The following is a 17,979-nucleotide window of genomic DNA, read 5'->3' on the forward strand; positions in this document are numbered from 1 at the left end:
ATACGTGTACAGAGCCAGTGGAATTTAAAATCACGGTGGGGTGTCACCAAGTTAGAGATGTGGTCTCCTCTGCCAGCTATCCCCGCTGGATCCCTGGCTATCTGGCACCTAAATTCAACAAATAAACCAGGAGCCAGAATAATCGGGCAAGCAGGAGTGGCACCTCAGGGGCTCAGAGTATCTGTCCACGTACAGACAGAGACCCTGCGCTCCTTCAAATTTGGCTGCCACCATAGAGGAGACCCTACACCAATAGCATCTCTAAGGTTACCCAGCTCTAGCCGGAAGTGCGGATTACGGAAGTGCTGTCACGATGTGTGCCTGCATCCCCAAGCAAACGAGCATGTTATCCCACCTGGGAAACAATCATGTAATCCCCCAGGAAAGGAGCATGTAATCCCTCTTGCAAGGAGCATGTCACCCCCCCCCCCCCCATTATGGCAAGGAGCATGTAAACCCTGGCATTGAACATGTAACTCCAGGCAACGAGCATATACAAGCGCACTTATGTGGCATAAAAGTAATGGGCATTGTGGCATGTGACATCATGTGTAATGAACAATACAGTGTGCAGTATAATATGTAATGGGCATTACAGTATGTGGTATAATTTGTACTGGGCAATTCAGTGTGTGGTATAATGTGTAATGGGCATTATGGTGTGTGGTGTAATATAAAATGGGCATTACAGGGTGTGTCAATATTTAATGGGCATTGTGTTGTGTAATGGGCATTACGTTGTGTGGCATAATGTGTAATGGGCATTACAGTGTGTGGCATAATGTGTAATGGGCTTTACATTTGAAGAAAACAAAACAAAACGGCACTGTTTTTTTATGTGCTGGGGGGTGGGGCCTGAACCATAAGAAGTCTTGGACACGGGAGTGTCCATCTACAGACCTACTATCCAGGCACACGTGTGCTGTGCCACTTGTGAAACTGAATACACAGCTGTGTCTAGCCTTAGCCCAATGCATTTCCTATGGAGGCTTGTGCATATTCGCCACTATGCTATTACCAGCCACTATGCTATATTATGTGCCGGTCCTTGTGTTTCCCTCCTTTGTCCCTATAGATTGTAAGCTTGCAGCAGGGCCCTCTTACCTCCAAGTCTGTCTGTTGTTACCCAGTTTGTTTTATTACTGTGTACTATTGATAGTGCAACAGAATCTGTGGTACTTGTGTATTATCATGGCACCCACTACCATACCTCCCAACTTGTGATCTGAAGAAATAGGGACACTCGCGCGGCGAAGCCGTGCGAGCGCCCGAAAGGGGGGGGGGGGCGTATGCAAATGAGGGAGCGGCTTATGCTAATTAGCCGCGACCTCATTTTCATACGAGAATAGACGCTGTGCGCATGCGCACAGCGTCTATTCTACTAGATTGGGGTTGCGATGCGATTTTTTTATGGCATCCCATCTTTTTAATGATCTAAGTCAGTGAATACATGAAAAAGATAGGATGCGATTAAAGAAAATCATGGCATGCGATGCGATTTTTTATCGCATCCAATCTTTTTAATGGTCGCCTGCAATTAGGTTTGAATGACCCTACCCCCACTATCCACGCCGCCCCGAAGCGTGGCGAGCGCATCGGAACGCGTCCGCCCGACCTTTTCATTCCTCCACTATCCACGTTCGCGTGAAGTTGATTTTATATAGTGAGCCTGAAGCGTGGCGAGCGCACGCGGAATCCATGTAAAGAAATCCACGTCCCCTCGCTGCGCTCACCACACAATATAAAATCAACTCCACGCCGACGTGTATAGTGGCGGAATGAAATGGTCGTGCGGACGCGCTCGCCACACTTCGGGGTGGCGTGGATAGTGGGGGGGTCATTCAAACCTAATTGCATGCGACCATGAAAAAGATAGGATGCGATAAAAAATCGCATCTGATCGCATCGATACAATGGGATGCGATTTTTTATCGCATCCTATCTTTTTCATGTATTCACTGACTTTGACCATTAAAAAGATAGGATGCGATTTTTATCGCATGCCAGTAATGGCATGCAATGCGATTTTTATTGCATCCTATCTTTTTAATGTATTCACTGACCAGTGAATACATTACATACAATAATCTTATCGCATCGCATCGCATGCCATACAATAATGGCATGCGATACGATTTCCCTACGGTGCCGTAAGTAGGGAAATTGGGCGCAGTGATAATACACAAGTACCGAATCTGTTGTGCTATATACAAAACTAACGGAATCTGCTGCGCTATATACCTTGTACGAAACTGTACATAAATAAATACTAGGGCGTTCAATGGCAAAGCGGAGTGTCGCTTCATCTCTACATAGACCGGAGGTATTAATGAGAAATAATTAGCATAGAACAGTAGCGAACGCAGGTGGGGGTTTCTGAGTACACAGAAACCCCCCAGGAGTCTAAGGGCCCTCACCTGAAAGCTGAGGGTCCCCTCTTTCCATGGATACAAGAATTGTAAAAATCGGCCCTTGGGAACCAGAGATATCTGACTTCAAAGCAGTGGTCCCCATCCAAGCATGTTAATTGTTGTTACCAGTCAGATATTTCAGGTTCTGGCTGACTTAGAGTTTTTCTGAGGGTATATTCCAAAAGCTGGGACTCTCCCCCTTTGAAGGGCCATAATAGCTTGTCTCTACTGTTCCCAGAACCAGAGATATCAGCCTTCCAGCAGCTTGTTACTGCTCCAGCTCCACACACCTGGTATGTAGTTTTATATACTCGTTAGCAGATTGCTCTGCCTCCTGAACTCTGATCCCCTAGTCCCCAATACCATTTGGTAGGTGGGATTCTCTAGTTTTTAATTCCATTAAAATTTAAGAAATCAATTTCCGGGAACTGGAGATATCTGCAGTCAAGCAAGCTGTCCTCGCACCAGAAAATTATGAACAATAAGCCCACTCCACTACACACCCCTCCTCTGCATATTAAACATCCTCTACCACCTTGGAAATAATGTATCAGGGCCCCTTTATTCAACCCAATGCCCCCTTCTCCCACCCCATCTCCCACCATCTGTGCAGTAAAGGGGTAATAAGTGGAAATTACTGAGCCCTACATGCTGAGCGGTTTATATAACACCCCCTACCACCAGCGGGACATCAAAGCTAACCCCACCCCTACCGCTGGAGGATCGGTAGGGGCCCCAATACATTGCTATGCCCAGGGGTCTACACTGCTGTTGATGCCCCTGTATGTATGTATGTATGTATGTATGTATGTATATATATATATATATATATATATATATATATATATATATATATATATATATATTTATTTTTTTTTTATTATTATTACATTATTATTATTTATTTACATTTGGTCTATCTATAATACTTTAACTGACCCGGCATAAACTGGGTCACCTAAGTGTCCATCTCTGTGCTTTGCTCCGCCCCTCTGGGAACCCCCTTCTGAAAATCCTGCGTTTGCCACTGTAGAAGTATGTGTGGTCAATGCAAAAAAGCTGTTTCAGTGCAGTTAGCACACTTTTATCATGGGCTGCCCCCAGAGTCACTTGTTATGTGTCTGTGTGTGTGTGTGTGTGGGGGGGGGGGGGCGCCACAAACTTTTTGGCAGGGGGGAGCAAAATTTATAGTTACGCCACTGGCCGTTATCCACTTTATTTTACTATATAAATCTTTTTGATTAGCTAGAATGTATATTTACATGCAATACTGTACATCTTGTTTGGTCAGCCTGTCCTGGGAGCCCCGAGACACCATGTAATAATCATGGAACCTGCGATGATGGATATGCAGGCACCGGAGAATGCAAATGCAATGCTGAATTTAATGGAACAGCTTGTGAATCATGTGCACCAGGAAGATATGGAGCAAAATGTAAACGTATGTAAAATGTGTTCTCTCTATTTTTGCAAATGGAACTGGCTCTCTAGGGTGAAAGAAGCAGGGTCCTATAGAACTATGGCTGCGTATATAAATCTAGAATAATTCAATGTAAAGGTGAAGATGAGGACTACTTTCAGTCCCGTGGTTGTCACTAGAGGGACACAAGTGGACACTGACTTGATGTTATCATGTAGGTTGTTTTATGAGGATTATAAAAATGCTAGAACCTTAAAAGAAAATAGTGTCTAAAATATAATGTAGTTTAAAATATATTACATATATGAGCTGAATGATTTATTTATTAATTATTTATTATGTATACAAGGGCCATTTGTATCCCCATTTAGAAACACTACTAATTTTGGTGTATCATCTATACCCAAGATTAGTGGTTTTCCTCAAAGAGGAAATAATGCAATGTGGGATTTGGCATTCATCCTACTACAACTTATATGTAATGTTGCTCCTCCTCTCTGTACCTCCTCCTTGTAGGCGTGCCTTAGTAAGATACGGTAGGTGCACTACAGATGGCTGCTTAGGTAAACTGAATGTTTTACTATTTATTTTTCTTCCTACTCACCACTATGGTGATCTTCTGAGCAGACAGACCAGTGGGCTATCTGCACTATCGATTGGGTATGAAGGTTCTGGTCATGGACCTCTTCCCATCATCGCACTACTCCCAACATGGGGCTTCCACCAATGGAGTTAGTTTTCTATGTCTTTTCATTTTGAGGACCCTGTAATCAGATCTTCCAGGATATTGATGTTGTGGTGCATAGCTATTGCTTGGTTGATTCCCATAATGTAACTTTGTACTGAGGTATTGCTTTGTGTCTTGCAGCCTGTGATTGCACAGAGAATGGCCAGTGTGAAGAGGGCATCAGTGGAACCGGAATGTGTACTTGTACGAACGGATGGACTGGAAAACGTTGTGAAACCAAACTAGGTTTCTCTTCATTATTTTACTATGCTGTTATATGTACCTAATATAAAAATACAGTATACTGAGTGGGATCAAAGCTTTCACTGAAACTAAGGTAGAACAAACCCCAATGAGGAAACTGACATTTAGGGGAAAATTTACTAAAGGAAATTTGTAAAAAAATAGGTGTATTTGTATCCAGAAATAAACTTATTTTTGACATTTACTATCCCGAAAATACGACAATTTGTATTCGTATTGATAGCACATGAACACGAATACGAATTGTCGTATTTTCGGGATAGTAAATGTCAAAAATAAGTGTATTTCTAAATACAAATACACCTATTTTTTTTACAAATTTCCTTTAGTAAATTTCCCCCTTATCCTCAGCTAGAGGAAAATATACCTTTACTGACCCCATAAAGGATAAATAGACCAACTACCCCATTATAATAATTATAGCTGACACATTATATTGGTGAGGGTGTAAAATTTGCAATGGTGAATCTTCCTGTGCTTATGATGAAGTCCTTATCCAGATGATGGCTATCCCTAGTCCGAGTATATTTATATATCAATATTTGTGCGGTATCAAATGCTTTAACGAAATCTAAATACTGGCGTGACATGGACTCCATGACCTCACCCTGGCACTGTGGTACATGTATATTGCTGTACCTATTACATGTTTTTGATCCTGGACCTTAGTCAGTGGTGCACACAGTGCACGGGCCGTTGTGATTTTACTCACAGGTGAGTTGTGAAAATATGATAATGTCTCATCCAGAGACGGCCACTGTTGGTGTCTCACATCCGCCGTTCACATATATGTGGAAGCATCAAATGCATATATCAGTTGCACTATCGGACCTTTTGTCAAACTTAATGCTGTCTTGGACAGACTGACTCTCCTAAGATCTAGGACCTCTCCCACTGTGAATGAATTTGCAGTGGCTGACTAGAAATGTACATAAAACGGTCCCCATATGCCTGCTTTTTTTTAAGCAACCCTCTATTACCTCCCCCAAATGCTGACTACCTGTCACTCACTATGCAAATAATACCTACCAGTGCGACTTGGTAGTGCTTAGGATTTATGACAAGTATATACAGTATATTGTTAATCCTGAGTCAGACACAATGCCACAGTAGAGGCTGTTGCTACAATTGGATATGCAGCTTGAGGCTATGGGGTGCACACGTGTATATGGGAGCCGTTGCTATATTCATTCCCTATTTGTATTTGTGTGTACTATCTACACGGGCTCTATATGGGTCCCTTACAAATATGCTACCCACGATGTCCCTGTGGCCATGTAGTAAAATAAATCTGATAATTATCTCTTATTATTACAGTGTTGCCGCCTGTCTGCTCTCCTCCTTGTTCCAGAGATGCTGTGTGCAAGAAAGATAACTTATGTGAATGTAAAAGGTTTTATGAGGGAGATGGAAGAACTTGCAAAGGTAAAACTGTACATAGCGCTTCCCATTACAACAAGGCTTCATTGCAACATCTAGCCAATATCTGTAAACAGTGTCAGACAGGGGAGACAAGGGCCCATCAGGAGAATGCAGTTGTATGGGCCCATGTATATAAAGTAAACACTACTAGTATACCAGATTAATTACAGAAATGCACTGTAGGGAATACACCACAGTCCTGTGAATGTAAATATGCAGCTGCCAAAGCTCATTCCCACCACACACAAAAATATAAAGCAACTGATATATTTTTAGCAGCTACTGTAGTAATACTGTTGCCCCTCATGGTAAATACTTGGGACCCCCCCCCCCCCAGGGGCTCCTAAGGTTTCTGACAACATCGGCATCCCCCTTACATGCTGATAGTCTATTGCCCTTATTACATATTGATCCATCAGCAATTTCACCATACCTCCCTTTCCCCTTGATTACTAATGCTGCCAATCTCCCCCTCATCCTTCTTCACTCTCTCCTTCCCTTCTCCATACCCCACCTCTGACTTTCCCTTTCTTATTCTTCCCTCTCTTCTGTTGGATACAGCTTTCCATTCCTTTCTTAATTATTACTATTTTTACTTAAAACTTAAGTGTTGCCTGGAGCCCAGTTCTCTAATTTATCACTCCGAGGTCTGATGCCCAAACTATAACAATATGTAGCATTTTCTTTTCCTCTAGTGGTCGATCTTTGCCAGACAAATAACGGTGAATGTGATAAGCATGCAAAATGTACACAAAGTGGTGTTAAAGTTACTTGTGGCTGCCTAAAGGGATATAGTGGAGATGGCAAAGTGTGTATACCCATTAACCCTTGTGCTAATGGACTGAATGGCGGTTGTAGTGAACATGCAATCTGTACTATGACTGGACCAGTAAGTATACTAGTATATTAATTTCTTTAAAATATAGTAGTCTGATACTTATGTTTAAATGGATGGAAACAGAGAACAAGTATCTGGTGGGGTGCTTAATGGTGAGCTGCTGTGCTAACCTGCAGTTATATAAAACGGGGTTGTCATTCCCGTGTACATATGTAATGAGGAAAAAAGGAAGGGGTGCCGGACTGGATCCCGACGTCGGGCTAATGACTGTCAGGATCCCGACTGTCGGAACGACATACCACACCCAAAGGAAGGGGTATAACTGCGCTATGTGGGTAGGTGACAATGAGTAGGTCAATACCTTAATATTTATATAAATATACATTTTAAGGTATTGACCTTCTCATTGTCACCTACCCACATAGCGCAGTTATAACCCTTCCTTTTTTCCTTGATACTTATGTTTGTTTACTTGTGCCATTTCTTTCTCTTATGGTGCCCATACTCTTGTGAGATCTCAGGTACAATCGTGCTATTTCGATAAATCTCACTGACAAATCGCATGCCAATCGCATGTGTCACCCGACGCGATGCAAGGGCACGTTGGTCGAATCTCACATATTATGTGCTGCACTTAGGCCCTTATTCTGATTGAGTCGGATGGCTCCAAATGAGGACGAAAGGCCGATGGTTGGTGTTTGCGCATGTGCGGAGGAGTATCTGCACATGTGCGAACGCCTCACACGTACGAACACGGCGTGAGTTCCGTGCAGAAAATGATCGTATGGAACCATCCGATCAGGGGGTGGAGGGGGGCGCGAGGAGCTGTTTAGGATCATTAACATATGTGTACGCCCCAAGTTTCATGGGCGTTCCCATGAAAACGCTGGGCGTACATATGGTAATGCAGCCGTGACGCACGTGTGGGGGGCGGACAGCTGACATAGCCGGATGTCAGCTGCCCGCCCATATCACTGCTTTCATTTGGAAAAATGTCAGAGTGATCTGGAGAAACCGGTGCTGCCTGACCACTTGGTTCACCATTCGATGGTCGGCGACCATCGGAGGATGGGGGAGGTTCCCACAGATGTAGGAGGTGTTCACATGAAATATCCACTCGTGGTCCGTTTGGTCGGCGTCTTGCCGCATTCGGATGGTATGAGCGATCCGTATGGTAGGCGGGGCTAAGAACACTCAGTTCCTGTCCGAAATACGCATCTGTCCGATTCAACTAGAATAAGGGCCTTAATCCTTATCGCATGTGTTTTTTAAACCCATGAGATTTATTGCAGTGCGATGTGCGATCTGACAGTTTATTTAGCCCAGCCCTCATTCCATCACCTGGGCCCTTATTCTGATCGGTGCGGCCCGATCAGAAATATGCGGTGATGTCCGTCTTGGCGAATCCCCGCCTTCCATACGGATCGCCACCTCCGTCCGTATGCGGATATGTGGCGGTCCGCATGAATGTGGACGGGGATACGCCTCCTCCATGGTGGGAGCAGCCCCTGCATTCGATGGTCGCCGAACATCGAATGCAGGGCCGCACGCTCCACCAGGTCCCGCAACACAAGACCACACGGACACTTGTCCGTGTGAAATCTTGTATGGGGGCGGGCAGCTGACATCCGGCGATGTCAGATGCCCGCCCCGTACCCACGCGTCACGGCCTCATTACCATGCATACGCCCCGCGTTTGCATGGGAACGCCCATGAAACGCGGGGCGTATGCATAGGGTAATGAGGATAAGTAGCCCCTCACGCCCCTCTACGCCCCCTGTGCGGCGTATAAAGAATCCATGCGGCGAAATCGCCTGCACATGCGCAGAGTGACCTCTGCACATGCGCAGACGATAAACATCGGCGGGCCGTACGCAAGCGGGAATATCCGCACCGATCAGAATAAGGGCCCTGATTTCAGGTCAAAAGTGGCATGCGATTTTTCACATGATTGTATGCATGTCGAATGCCCCCCCAAAAAACCTTGAGATGCGATTTATCGCACAGGGAGCTTCAAGGGATATGTGTATGGGCACCATATCATTCAAATTTATGGTCAAAATAAAATATGTAATACCCCTTTCACATTGCACTTTTAAAACGGTATATTGACGGTTTTTTCCATTTTAAAACGTTTAAGGCTGCAATGTGAAAGTGCCAGAGTTGATTTACCGGTTAAAGTTAACCGGTATTTCAACACGGTTAAAAAGCAGAGTCCTACATGTTTTAAAGCCGTTTTTTTGGCAGTTTGAACAGCTCTATTTCAATGGCTTGAAACGTGTCCCTTGGGGGTTAAACAGGTTGAATGTTTGAATGGTATTAAATGATTTTTAAAACGGTTTTCACCTGCAATGTGAAAGGTCTCAAGGCTCAGACCCGTTTTAAAGTCCCATTTAAGAATACCGTGTCATTACCCATTTCTGCAATGTGAAAGCAGTATCACTTTGTGTGACTGTAAATCAAAATTAAATCAAAATAAAATAAATGATATTACGTAATCTGCTGATAAGATTTAAGAAAACAATGTCACTTATTTCTATAAGTCTTTCTGTAGATGCATGCACATTTTTTTTTTTGGGCAATTTTGACCAAGCTGAAATGAATGGTCTAATATTTCTTATGTTTCTCTAAAAAATAACTGAATTGCTCCAAAAACATGGGTGAGATTTAATAGGATGAGAGATTCAGAAAGTGAGATATTTGGGAAGAAATCTCCAGTTTTTTTAAAGCGGCAATCATTTGCACTGCAAGACCAGTTTGATTTTGCAGTGTAAATGATTGCCGCTTTAAAAAACCTGGAGATTTCTTCCCAAATATCTCACTTTCTGAATCTCTCATCCTATTAAATCTCACCCATATTGTCTACATGATTAAAGCATGTCGACAGTGGGAACATCAACAATACTATTGTACCCTAATTCCTGCAGTTTATCCCCAAAGCTCAAATGTTCATACTGTAGACATGTATAATGTGGACATTTTGAACATTCAGACATTTTCTGACCAAAAACGGTGACATTCTCTACCTGTCGGCATTCTGAAAGTCAACATGGTCATTTTTTTTTTTACATTCCAGTCACAATCCTGTATAATTTTGTATTTAATATTTTCAAAGGACAAACGTAACTGTGACTGTAAGGATCAGTATATTGGTGATGGTATGAATTGTGATTTAAAGGAACTGTCCATTGACCGATGCATGCAAAATAATGGGCAATGCCACACAGATGCACTATGTGTTGATCTGCACTTTTTGGGTGAGTGTGTAATAGATAACAATGCCTTTAGTATGACATCACTAGAAAAGCTGATTCAGTGAAATAGCACAAATTGTCTAACTACAAGTTAGATAATAGTGTGTAAAATACTAATAAATACTAATACTGTTTAGTGTATAAACATGTAAGTATTTCCCACATTGATTATTGCAAAAAAGACCTAGGTGGTCTTCCCAAACAGATTCTTACCAATACAATTAGTTCTAAATGCAGAAAATAATAAATAACAGGACCTAATTGCTAGGATTTCATCTACAGGAAAGGATCACTCCATATATCCAAAGTGGTATCTAGAATAAAACAAAGTCTCCAACATCGAAGAATTTTAGGATAATTGGAGACCAGACAGACACAATTTGTGCGATACTTCTTTTTGAAGATCAAATATTTAATGATAGAATGCACTCACAAAGAAAACGAATACAACAGCATTAGTTTAAAACCAAATGGCAAAATCTGCTGGGCTCAGCTCGGCAGCTTTTGTCATTTGGTTTTAAACTAATGCTGTTTTATTTGTTTTCTTTGTGATACCCCTTTTAGGCATACTACCCGGGATTTTAGACCCGGTTTAAACCTGGGTTTTTAAAAATCCTGGGTCTATTGCAGGTGCACATGACCCGGGATTTTAGACAACTAAAATCCCGGGTAGAGCCATTCAGACATACGCTAGTCCCGGGATTGTGCGTGTGCAGGGGCAAAATCCCGGGATTTTGCCATTTTTCTGAAAGGGGTATCAGTGCATTCTATCATTAAATATTTGATCTTCAACAAGACGTATTGTAGAGATGAGAGATTTAGATTTGTGAGAGGGAGTGTCCCAACATACTTTCCAACTCTTCAGATCCAGCAGATGACTCCGGTTCTTTGTGTAGTCCTGTGCCGCCCCCCTCATCCTAACCACTTTGTAGTGAAGTATGCAGAAAGGGAAGCATAATATTGGGAATATGCAGCCTGTGAGGTGTCGTGGTGCTCAGTAAAACCCACTTATTGCAATTGCATCATTTTGCTCATATCCCTATTCACATATGCATGACTCACAGCATTTTTCTGTGATAGGGCAAAGCCTAAAAAGTTAGCTGGGCATCGCCCAGAGAGGAAACTTGTGAAGTAGGCAAATATGCTGTAAATTGCAGCATAAAAATTAAAGTCCACTAGGCTACATGCAAAAGCATTCAGTATTTACACTGCATGCACAAACAAAATGTATTTGCTCTCCTTGTGTTGCAGCACCATTTGCCCATGTGCAAACATACTTGCTAAACTCACAAATCAGAATCAGTCCCTATATTTGATTAGATATAAATTATATTTAATACAGTTACAGGTGTGGCAGTCTGTATAAATGTTGTTTTTATTCCCACAGATGCAAAAGTTGGAGTGTTTCATTTACAATCACCCAAAGGACAGTATAAATACACCTATAGTGAAGCCAGCCAAGCGTGCATTGCGGAGGGTGGAACTCTAGCCACATATAACCAGCTAGCTTATGCTCAAAAGGTGATGCATTAATATGACGATGATTTCAATAAATCTATATTGCAATATAATTATATTTGTATAATATCTAATGCTGCTGTATCCATAAGATATCTAAAAAAAAAAATTTTTTCTGCTCATTGTTATTCTGTGACCTTTATACTCTGATGGTATTTATTTCAGACTACCTACCATTTATGTTCAGCGGGCTGGTTGGATGGAGCAAGGGTGGCATATCCCACAGCGTATTCCAGCCCAAACTGTGGGTTAGGACATGTAGGGATAGTCGAATATGTGGTTAAGAACAACAAGACTGATACCTATGATGCCTTCTGTTACAGATATAAAGGTATTGTTCCTTCCTTTAAATGCACCACCATCCCTCGTGTTATAAAATATGAACCCTCTTTCCTTATCCTTACCCATTCTCTAACTACAGCCCCATCTTTCTCCTCCCCATTACCTTTAAATTCTCGGGAAGACTCGTCTTACAATGCCTTTCCACATTTCATTCCTCCCTTTCCTTCCTTGACCAGCTTCAGGGCTAGATTCTCTAAGCTTCAAAAGTGATAAACTGAAGAGTGATAAACAGCCAGCCAATCAGCTCCTACCTGCCATGTCACAGACTGTGTTTGAAAAATGTCAGACAGGAGCTGATTGGCTGGCTGTTTATCACTCTCCAGTTTATCACTTTTGAAGCTTAGAGAATCTGGCCCTCAATCTGGCTTTCACTCCCTTCATACCACTAAGGGCAGTATTCAATGAGGATAATTCGCCCTGTTTCATGGCGAATTTGTGCTATTTTCGCATTGGAAGGTGATTTTTTGGGTCAGAAAGCAAATCACTCTATTCAACGTGCACTTCTCGCCGTCTTTCTAAGTGATTTTCGCCGTGTGTCTCCATGTAGCAAATCGCCATCTTTTCATGGTGAAGTGGAAAGTGAACTTTTAAAATAAAGTTGTTGTTGTTTTACATTTGGTGTAAAAAAAATCAGGAATTTGCTATTTTAATTCATGTGCTTATAGCACATGAATATATATTTAATAAAAAAAAAAAAATATATATATATATACATATATATATATATATATATATATATATTTTTTTTTTTTACACAGAGCAGCCAGCAGGGGGCCGGGAGCCGAGAGCCGCTCATTAGATATTCATATATTCACTGCACCCGATCATTACATATGCACGATCGGGTGCAGTGAATAACTGGTCCCCTGCTGGCTCTCCCGGGGGGCAGCCTGTGCTGGCTGGCTCCCGGGGAGCCCACCTCCCCCCCCACATACATTCTGGGGCAGGCAGGGAGACTTCCATCTCCCTGCCTGCCACCGTCCTCAGGCTCCCTGCGGCGTCCGCCGCGGGCATACATTGAGTATTAGGGGTGCACAGGCACCCCCTAATCAGGGCTGGTGCAAGCCCTTCCAGCACCCTAGGCGACCCACAAATCACCCGCCCCCTCCCCCCTCCTCTGCCCGCCCACCGGGGGGGGGGGGTTGTCCAGTGGGCACCAGACCAGCCACGCTCTGATACTGCAGAGGGGACTGGGGAGACCAGGAAGAAAGCTGCTGCTGCACCAGCAGCAGCTCGCAAGTCGGGGTGGAAGGGGGATTGCGGGCGCGGTAGTGGTGGAGGGGGGGAGGGGTGTGCGGGCGGGGGGGTCACCTGGGGCACTCTGCGGCTGAGCAGCAGGGGTTGCAGCACGGGCTCCATGCAGGGAGGGGGGGGGCGGGGGGCGTACGGACTCACCTGGCAGCACCCTGCTTGGTTGATTCCTGGCTGGGTGTCCCGCATGCTGCTGCAGCTTTCTTCCTTGTCTCCTCGGCGGCTCAGTACCGCTCAGTACCGCCCTCCAGTGGCCGGCGCCCTAGGCAAATGCCTAGAGCTGCCTAGTGGTGGCGCCGGCCCTGCCCCTAATGCTGTGCCCACCCTTATGAACACCTCCCGGCCGCTAGCAATACCAGCAATACCTTTTACCAAAGACGTTTGCTTTTTAGAACTGTGGGCCTTATTCTAGTTCACTCTGACAAAATCCTTCTGAGATGGACAAAACCATGTGCACTGCAGGGGGGCAGATGTAAAATGTGCAGAGAGAATTAGATTTGGGTGAGTTATTTTGTTTCTGTGCAGGGAAAATATTGACTGCTTTATTTTTACACTGCAATATAGATTTCATTTTGAAGTAAAACCCCACCCAAATCTAATTCTCTCTGCACAAGTAACATCTGCCCCACCTGCAGTGCACATGGTTTTGTCCATCTAAGAAGGATTTTGTCAGAAAGAGTGAACTAGAATAAGACCCTGTATTCCATTTAAAGAAGCGTCCAATAATCAGTTATGTGTGTTTGCATTGTTGATCGTACTAGACCATTGTCATATCACTACATACTGTACCTGAGTCATCCATATATGTTTTTGACATTATTTGCATGTACTGTTACAATGAGTAAATAGAAGACTAAAACTGAAAAAGGCAGGAGATTATGGTGTGGCGAGTGCCAATAGATGGTGGTAGGCATGTGTGATTGGCGGTGTTGGACACACCCAATGGGCGGTGTTAGACATGCCCAATAGGTGGTGCTAGACAAACCCTTTTGATGGTGCACCCCCTAATAAAATGTGCTGCGCACGCCTATGGCCGCGGGGGGTTCACACTCGCCGTCAGGGGCAGCGAGCCCCTGCGACGTTGAATAGAGGGGACAGTGAGGCTCCAGAACACGGCGACTATGCAGCGAATCCTAAACAGGATTTGCTGCACGCCGTGAATATTCTCATTGAATACAGCCCTAAAACTTCACCAGCATCCACACTCCCTCTCTCTGCTATTGCTATGACTGACACCTTCCTGCTGTGTTGATGACCTCATCCCATTTCTGCATCCCAGATATTGCCCATTCTGCTACCCTCCTCTGGACTCTCCCTGCTCCTCCCCCTATTGCACATAAAGATGCCCATACACTATTTATATTCAGATCTGGCTGGTTGGAACAAAAACATGGTTATGGATGAGTGACAGTTTGTCAGTTTTCCAGCATTTCCAAGCAAATGGTCAACTGTCATTTGCTCTCATCCATAACCAGCCAGATCTGAAGATAAATCTGCATGTGTATGGCCACCTTAACAGTCTGCACTTTCTCAAACATTCCCTTAAAAACGGACTTGTTCCTTAAAGTCTCTCAGCTCTCCTCACCTTCTTAGCTCTCCTCTTTGCCCTCGCACCTCATTTCTCTTCCCAATTGTACCTCAAATCCCTTAGTCTGTAAACTCTTCCGAGTAGGGCCCTCCAGCTTCTTGTTCTTATCCAGCACCCTCCCTGTATACGATGCCCTCCCACTCATGGTCTGTTTCCTCCTTTCTGACCAACCACTTTGTTATTGTCTGGCACTTTGTTATTAAATTATACTGTTTTAATGTCACTTAATAGATTGTATTATTTAGCTGTGTAGCTTCATCCTATGTTCTTATTGTTCTTTCCATATTGAATTGGTTGTTTCCATTGTATTTGTTTCTCTGTATAGCATTGCAGACTATTCGTGGTACCATATAAATATTTTATTATAATAACATTATTATTTATGTTTATTCTGAGCTCACAAATGTCTAATATGGTTATTCTATAGATGTGGAGTGTACCTGCAAGCCTGGCTATGTGGGAGATGGTTACACCTGCAATGGGAACCTGCTCCAAGTCCTGACATCTTTCCCTGTGTTTTCAAATTTCCTTATGGTATGTTGAGAAACAAACATGGACCCAGTCCTGGAATACGTGAGAGCCCAGTGTTTGGCTGTATTCCTCCCATCACATTAGGCCAACGTCACACATTTTCCTGCTGAACTCTATGGGGTACAAGCTAAATTGTGCAGTGTTAGTGGCCACAAGTTATTAGCATTCCTACTGTGTCTGAAGCACTTCCAGCCCATCCCCGCTAGCTGAATTGCCCCCATAGAATCTGATTGTAGCTAACCTGGACTATTCAATGTTGTTGTATTTCAAAGCACACATATTAGGCAGGAAACACAGTGCTATCTACAGATACTAACCAGTCTCTAAACTGTATTACAAACAATGACAACTAAGCTGTATGGCAATCGACCCTCTTACACACATATACCCTTAGAACAGTTCTTAGAAAGATCCCTTAATACTCTGTGATTGTTCTGAGAACTCAGGGGTAGATGTACTATACCGGCTTGTATTGTGCACTGCCAGGGCAGCCGAGGGGGGGGAGGAGCACATACTAATTACCCGGGCCCAGGCTAGCTGGAGGAACCCCGCAGGGGCCCTGGTCCGACCCCTCCATCCCTCCCGGGTAGCAACAGCGGCACACATTTCTACAGCCTGTGCTGTGCTGACAGCAGGCTCAGCAAGTGTCTCACTGACAACATGAGAGGTCATGCTGAGCCTGCTGTCAGCACAGCACATGCTGTAGGTGTGTGCTGCAGCTGAGATTACAGTTTTTAGAGTTTTCTTTCACCCTCCTCTAAACATTTTGGGGGCATGGCCTAAGTGCGGGAGGTGCCCACACCCCCACATTTAGGCCACGCCCCCCAAATTTTACCCGGGGCCCAGCATTCCTCTCGGCTGCCCTGTGCACTGCACCTGCTGCACCAATAGTAGTTCCGCCTCTGGTGCTACTATAGCTCTCCCTGCTTCGCCTCTTTAGGTGAAGCAGGAAGCAAGGCTCACAAGCAGTGTGACTGATGTTAAAGTCGAGTTGCATACACACCATTTTAGGATAGTATGGCCACCATTTTGGTTCGCAGAGTTGCGCAAATAAAGTATACATACCCGAGTCTGTGTGACAAAGTGGACCAGAAGCGCAGCCATACTATTACACATAAATTCACAATACCATATTTACACCAAATATAAATAGTTAATTAAAGGTTTAGAGCACTACACATAGTTTAGTCAGCATTACATACTTCTGTCTGTATAATGTTTGGTACCATTACGTTCCGTTTCCCCTGCGCAGTATTCCGGTCATTGCGAATAAGTCGCAAGTCATACGGTCCGATAATTATGGACAAAATCCATAATTCAAGGACTATTTCTGTTTAAATGTGTGTGACAAAAGATTCCAGTTATAACCGGTTCTTACTGCTATTTACAACCCCTGACGACGATGCCAACAAACAAAGGACTCCTAAGTTCACCTTCCCCCCTGCACCTTTGTAAACCAGTTGTATTACCTTGCCCCAATCACAGAAGACTGGACATTCGAACCCTGACCAATAGGAATGGCCTTTGACCTCCCCCTACTGACCCTATAAGTTAGGTGACCCAGGGCGGCCTCGGTCACTTCGGCACATCTTCCTTTCCCTGACCATTGACCGGACTATAGTTCAAACCTGAACATAGTGAGCTCCGACCGGACTGCGCTGCGCTATTTCCCCTGAAGGTAAACATTTGTATTCCCCTTTTATGTAATGTGGCTGATTATAATTGTATCTGTTTCTGCATCTTTGTAAGTGTTTTTAAAGTACTTATTATTGTTAGAGAATCGCATCACATGTTACTCTGTGTTGTTCCCTGTTTCTGTAATCCCCTTTTGTCCATTAGGGACTAAATACATTATTTACGGAGTTTCTATCTCCGCACCTTTATACTGTGGTCTCGTCTGTTATTCGCATATAGCGATAAAGGTATATTACGGACATTGTCCATAAAGGTGTATTCGCAGATTAGAGACAGAGTACTGCGAAGAGATCTCTTATTAAGGTATTGGTTCTTTGGTGTATAATACACAATAAAGGTACGCTACGCTGCGCTACGTTTTGTTCGCACGTAGCTAGGTATAAGAGGTACGCAGGTTACGGACATAATACGTAACCTACGCTTTTTCACTTATTGTTCTTTGGTCATATTAGATCAACATTAACACTGACAACTCAGCTGCCAGAGCGTAAGTGAACACTCAGCGATCCCTGTCAGTGCCCACAGCACATCAGCCTAGTGCTGATGCAATGTGTCTCACTGCCCAGCTGACTACGCTGTTTGTGCAGAAGATCTTGTAAGCATCACTAGATCTCCAGCTGCATCCACATACCGTGGCTATGAATGAGGCAATGATACAGTGTAGCTGGAGCCGTTGGAAAGGTCATTGCCACTGACAGTTTAAGCATTGCCTAGCATA

The 17,979-nt window shown here is 43.8% G+C and overlaps 1 protein-coding gene across 2 annotated transcripts in view; it reads left to right on the forward strand.

Moving 5' to 3' along the window:
- LOC146074318 (stabilin-2-like) overlaps nt 1-17,979 on the forward strand; it is a 324,893-nt gene that overhangs the window by 266,268 nt on the left and 40,646 nt on the right. For both annotated transcript variants that reach the window (XM_083182261.1, XM_083182263.1), the window contains exons 56-63: nt 3,703-3,852; nt 4,700-4,804; nt 6,140-6,247; nt 6,940-7,133; nt 10,198-10,339; nt 11,724-11,857; nt 12,020-12,185; nt 15,463-15,569. In XM_083182261.1, the coding sequence (XP_083038387.1) occupies nt 3,703-3,852; nt 4,700-4,804; nt 6,140-6,247; nt 6,940-7,133; nt 10,198-10,339; nt 11,724-11,857; nt 12,020-12,185; nt 15,463-15,569 (1,106 nt within the window). The remainder of the gene's footprint in view (nt 1-3,702; nt 3,853-4,699; nt 4,805-6,139; nt 6,248-6,939; nt 7,134-10,197; nt 10,340-11,723; nt 11,858-12,019; nt 12,186-15,462; nt 15,570-17,979) is intronic.

Source organism: Crinia signifera, chromosome 4 (assembly GCF_055691185.1).
Source record: "Crinia signifera chromosome 4, ASM5569118v1, whole genome shotgun sequence".
In the NCBI taxonomy this organism is placed as follows: domain Eukaryota; kingdom Metazoa; phylum Chordata; class Amphibia; order Anura; family Myobatrachidae; genus Crinia; species Crinia signifera.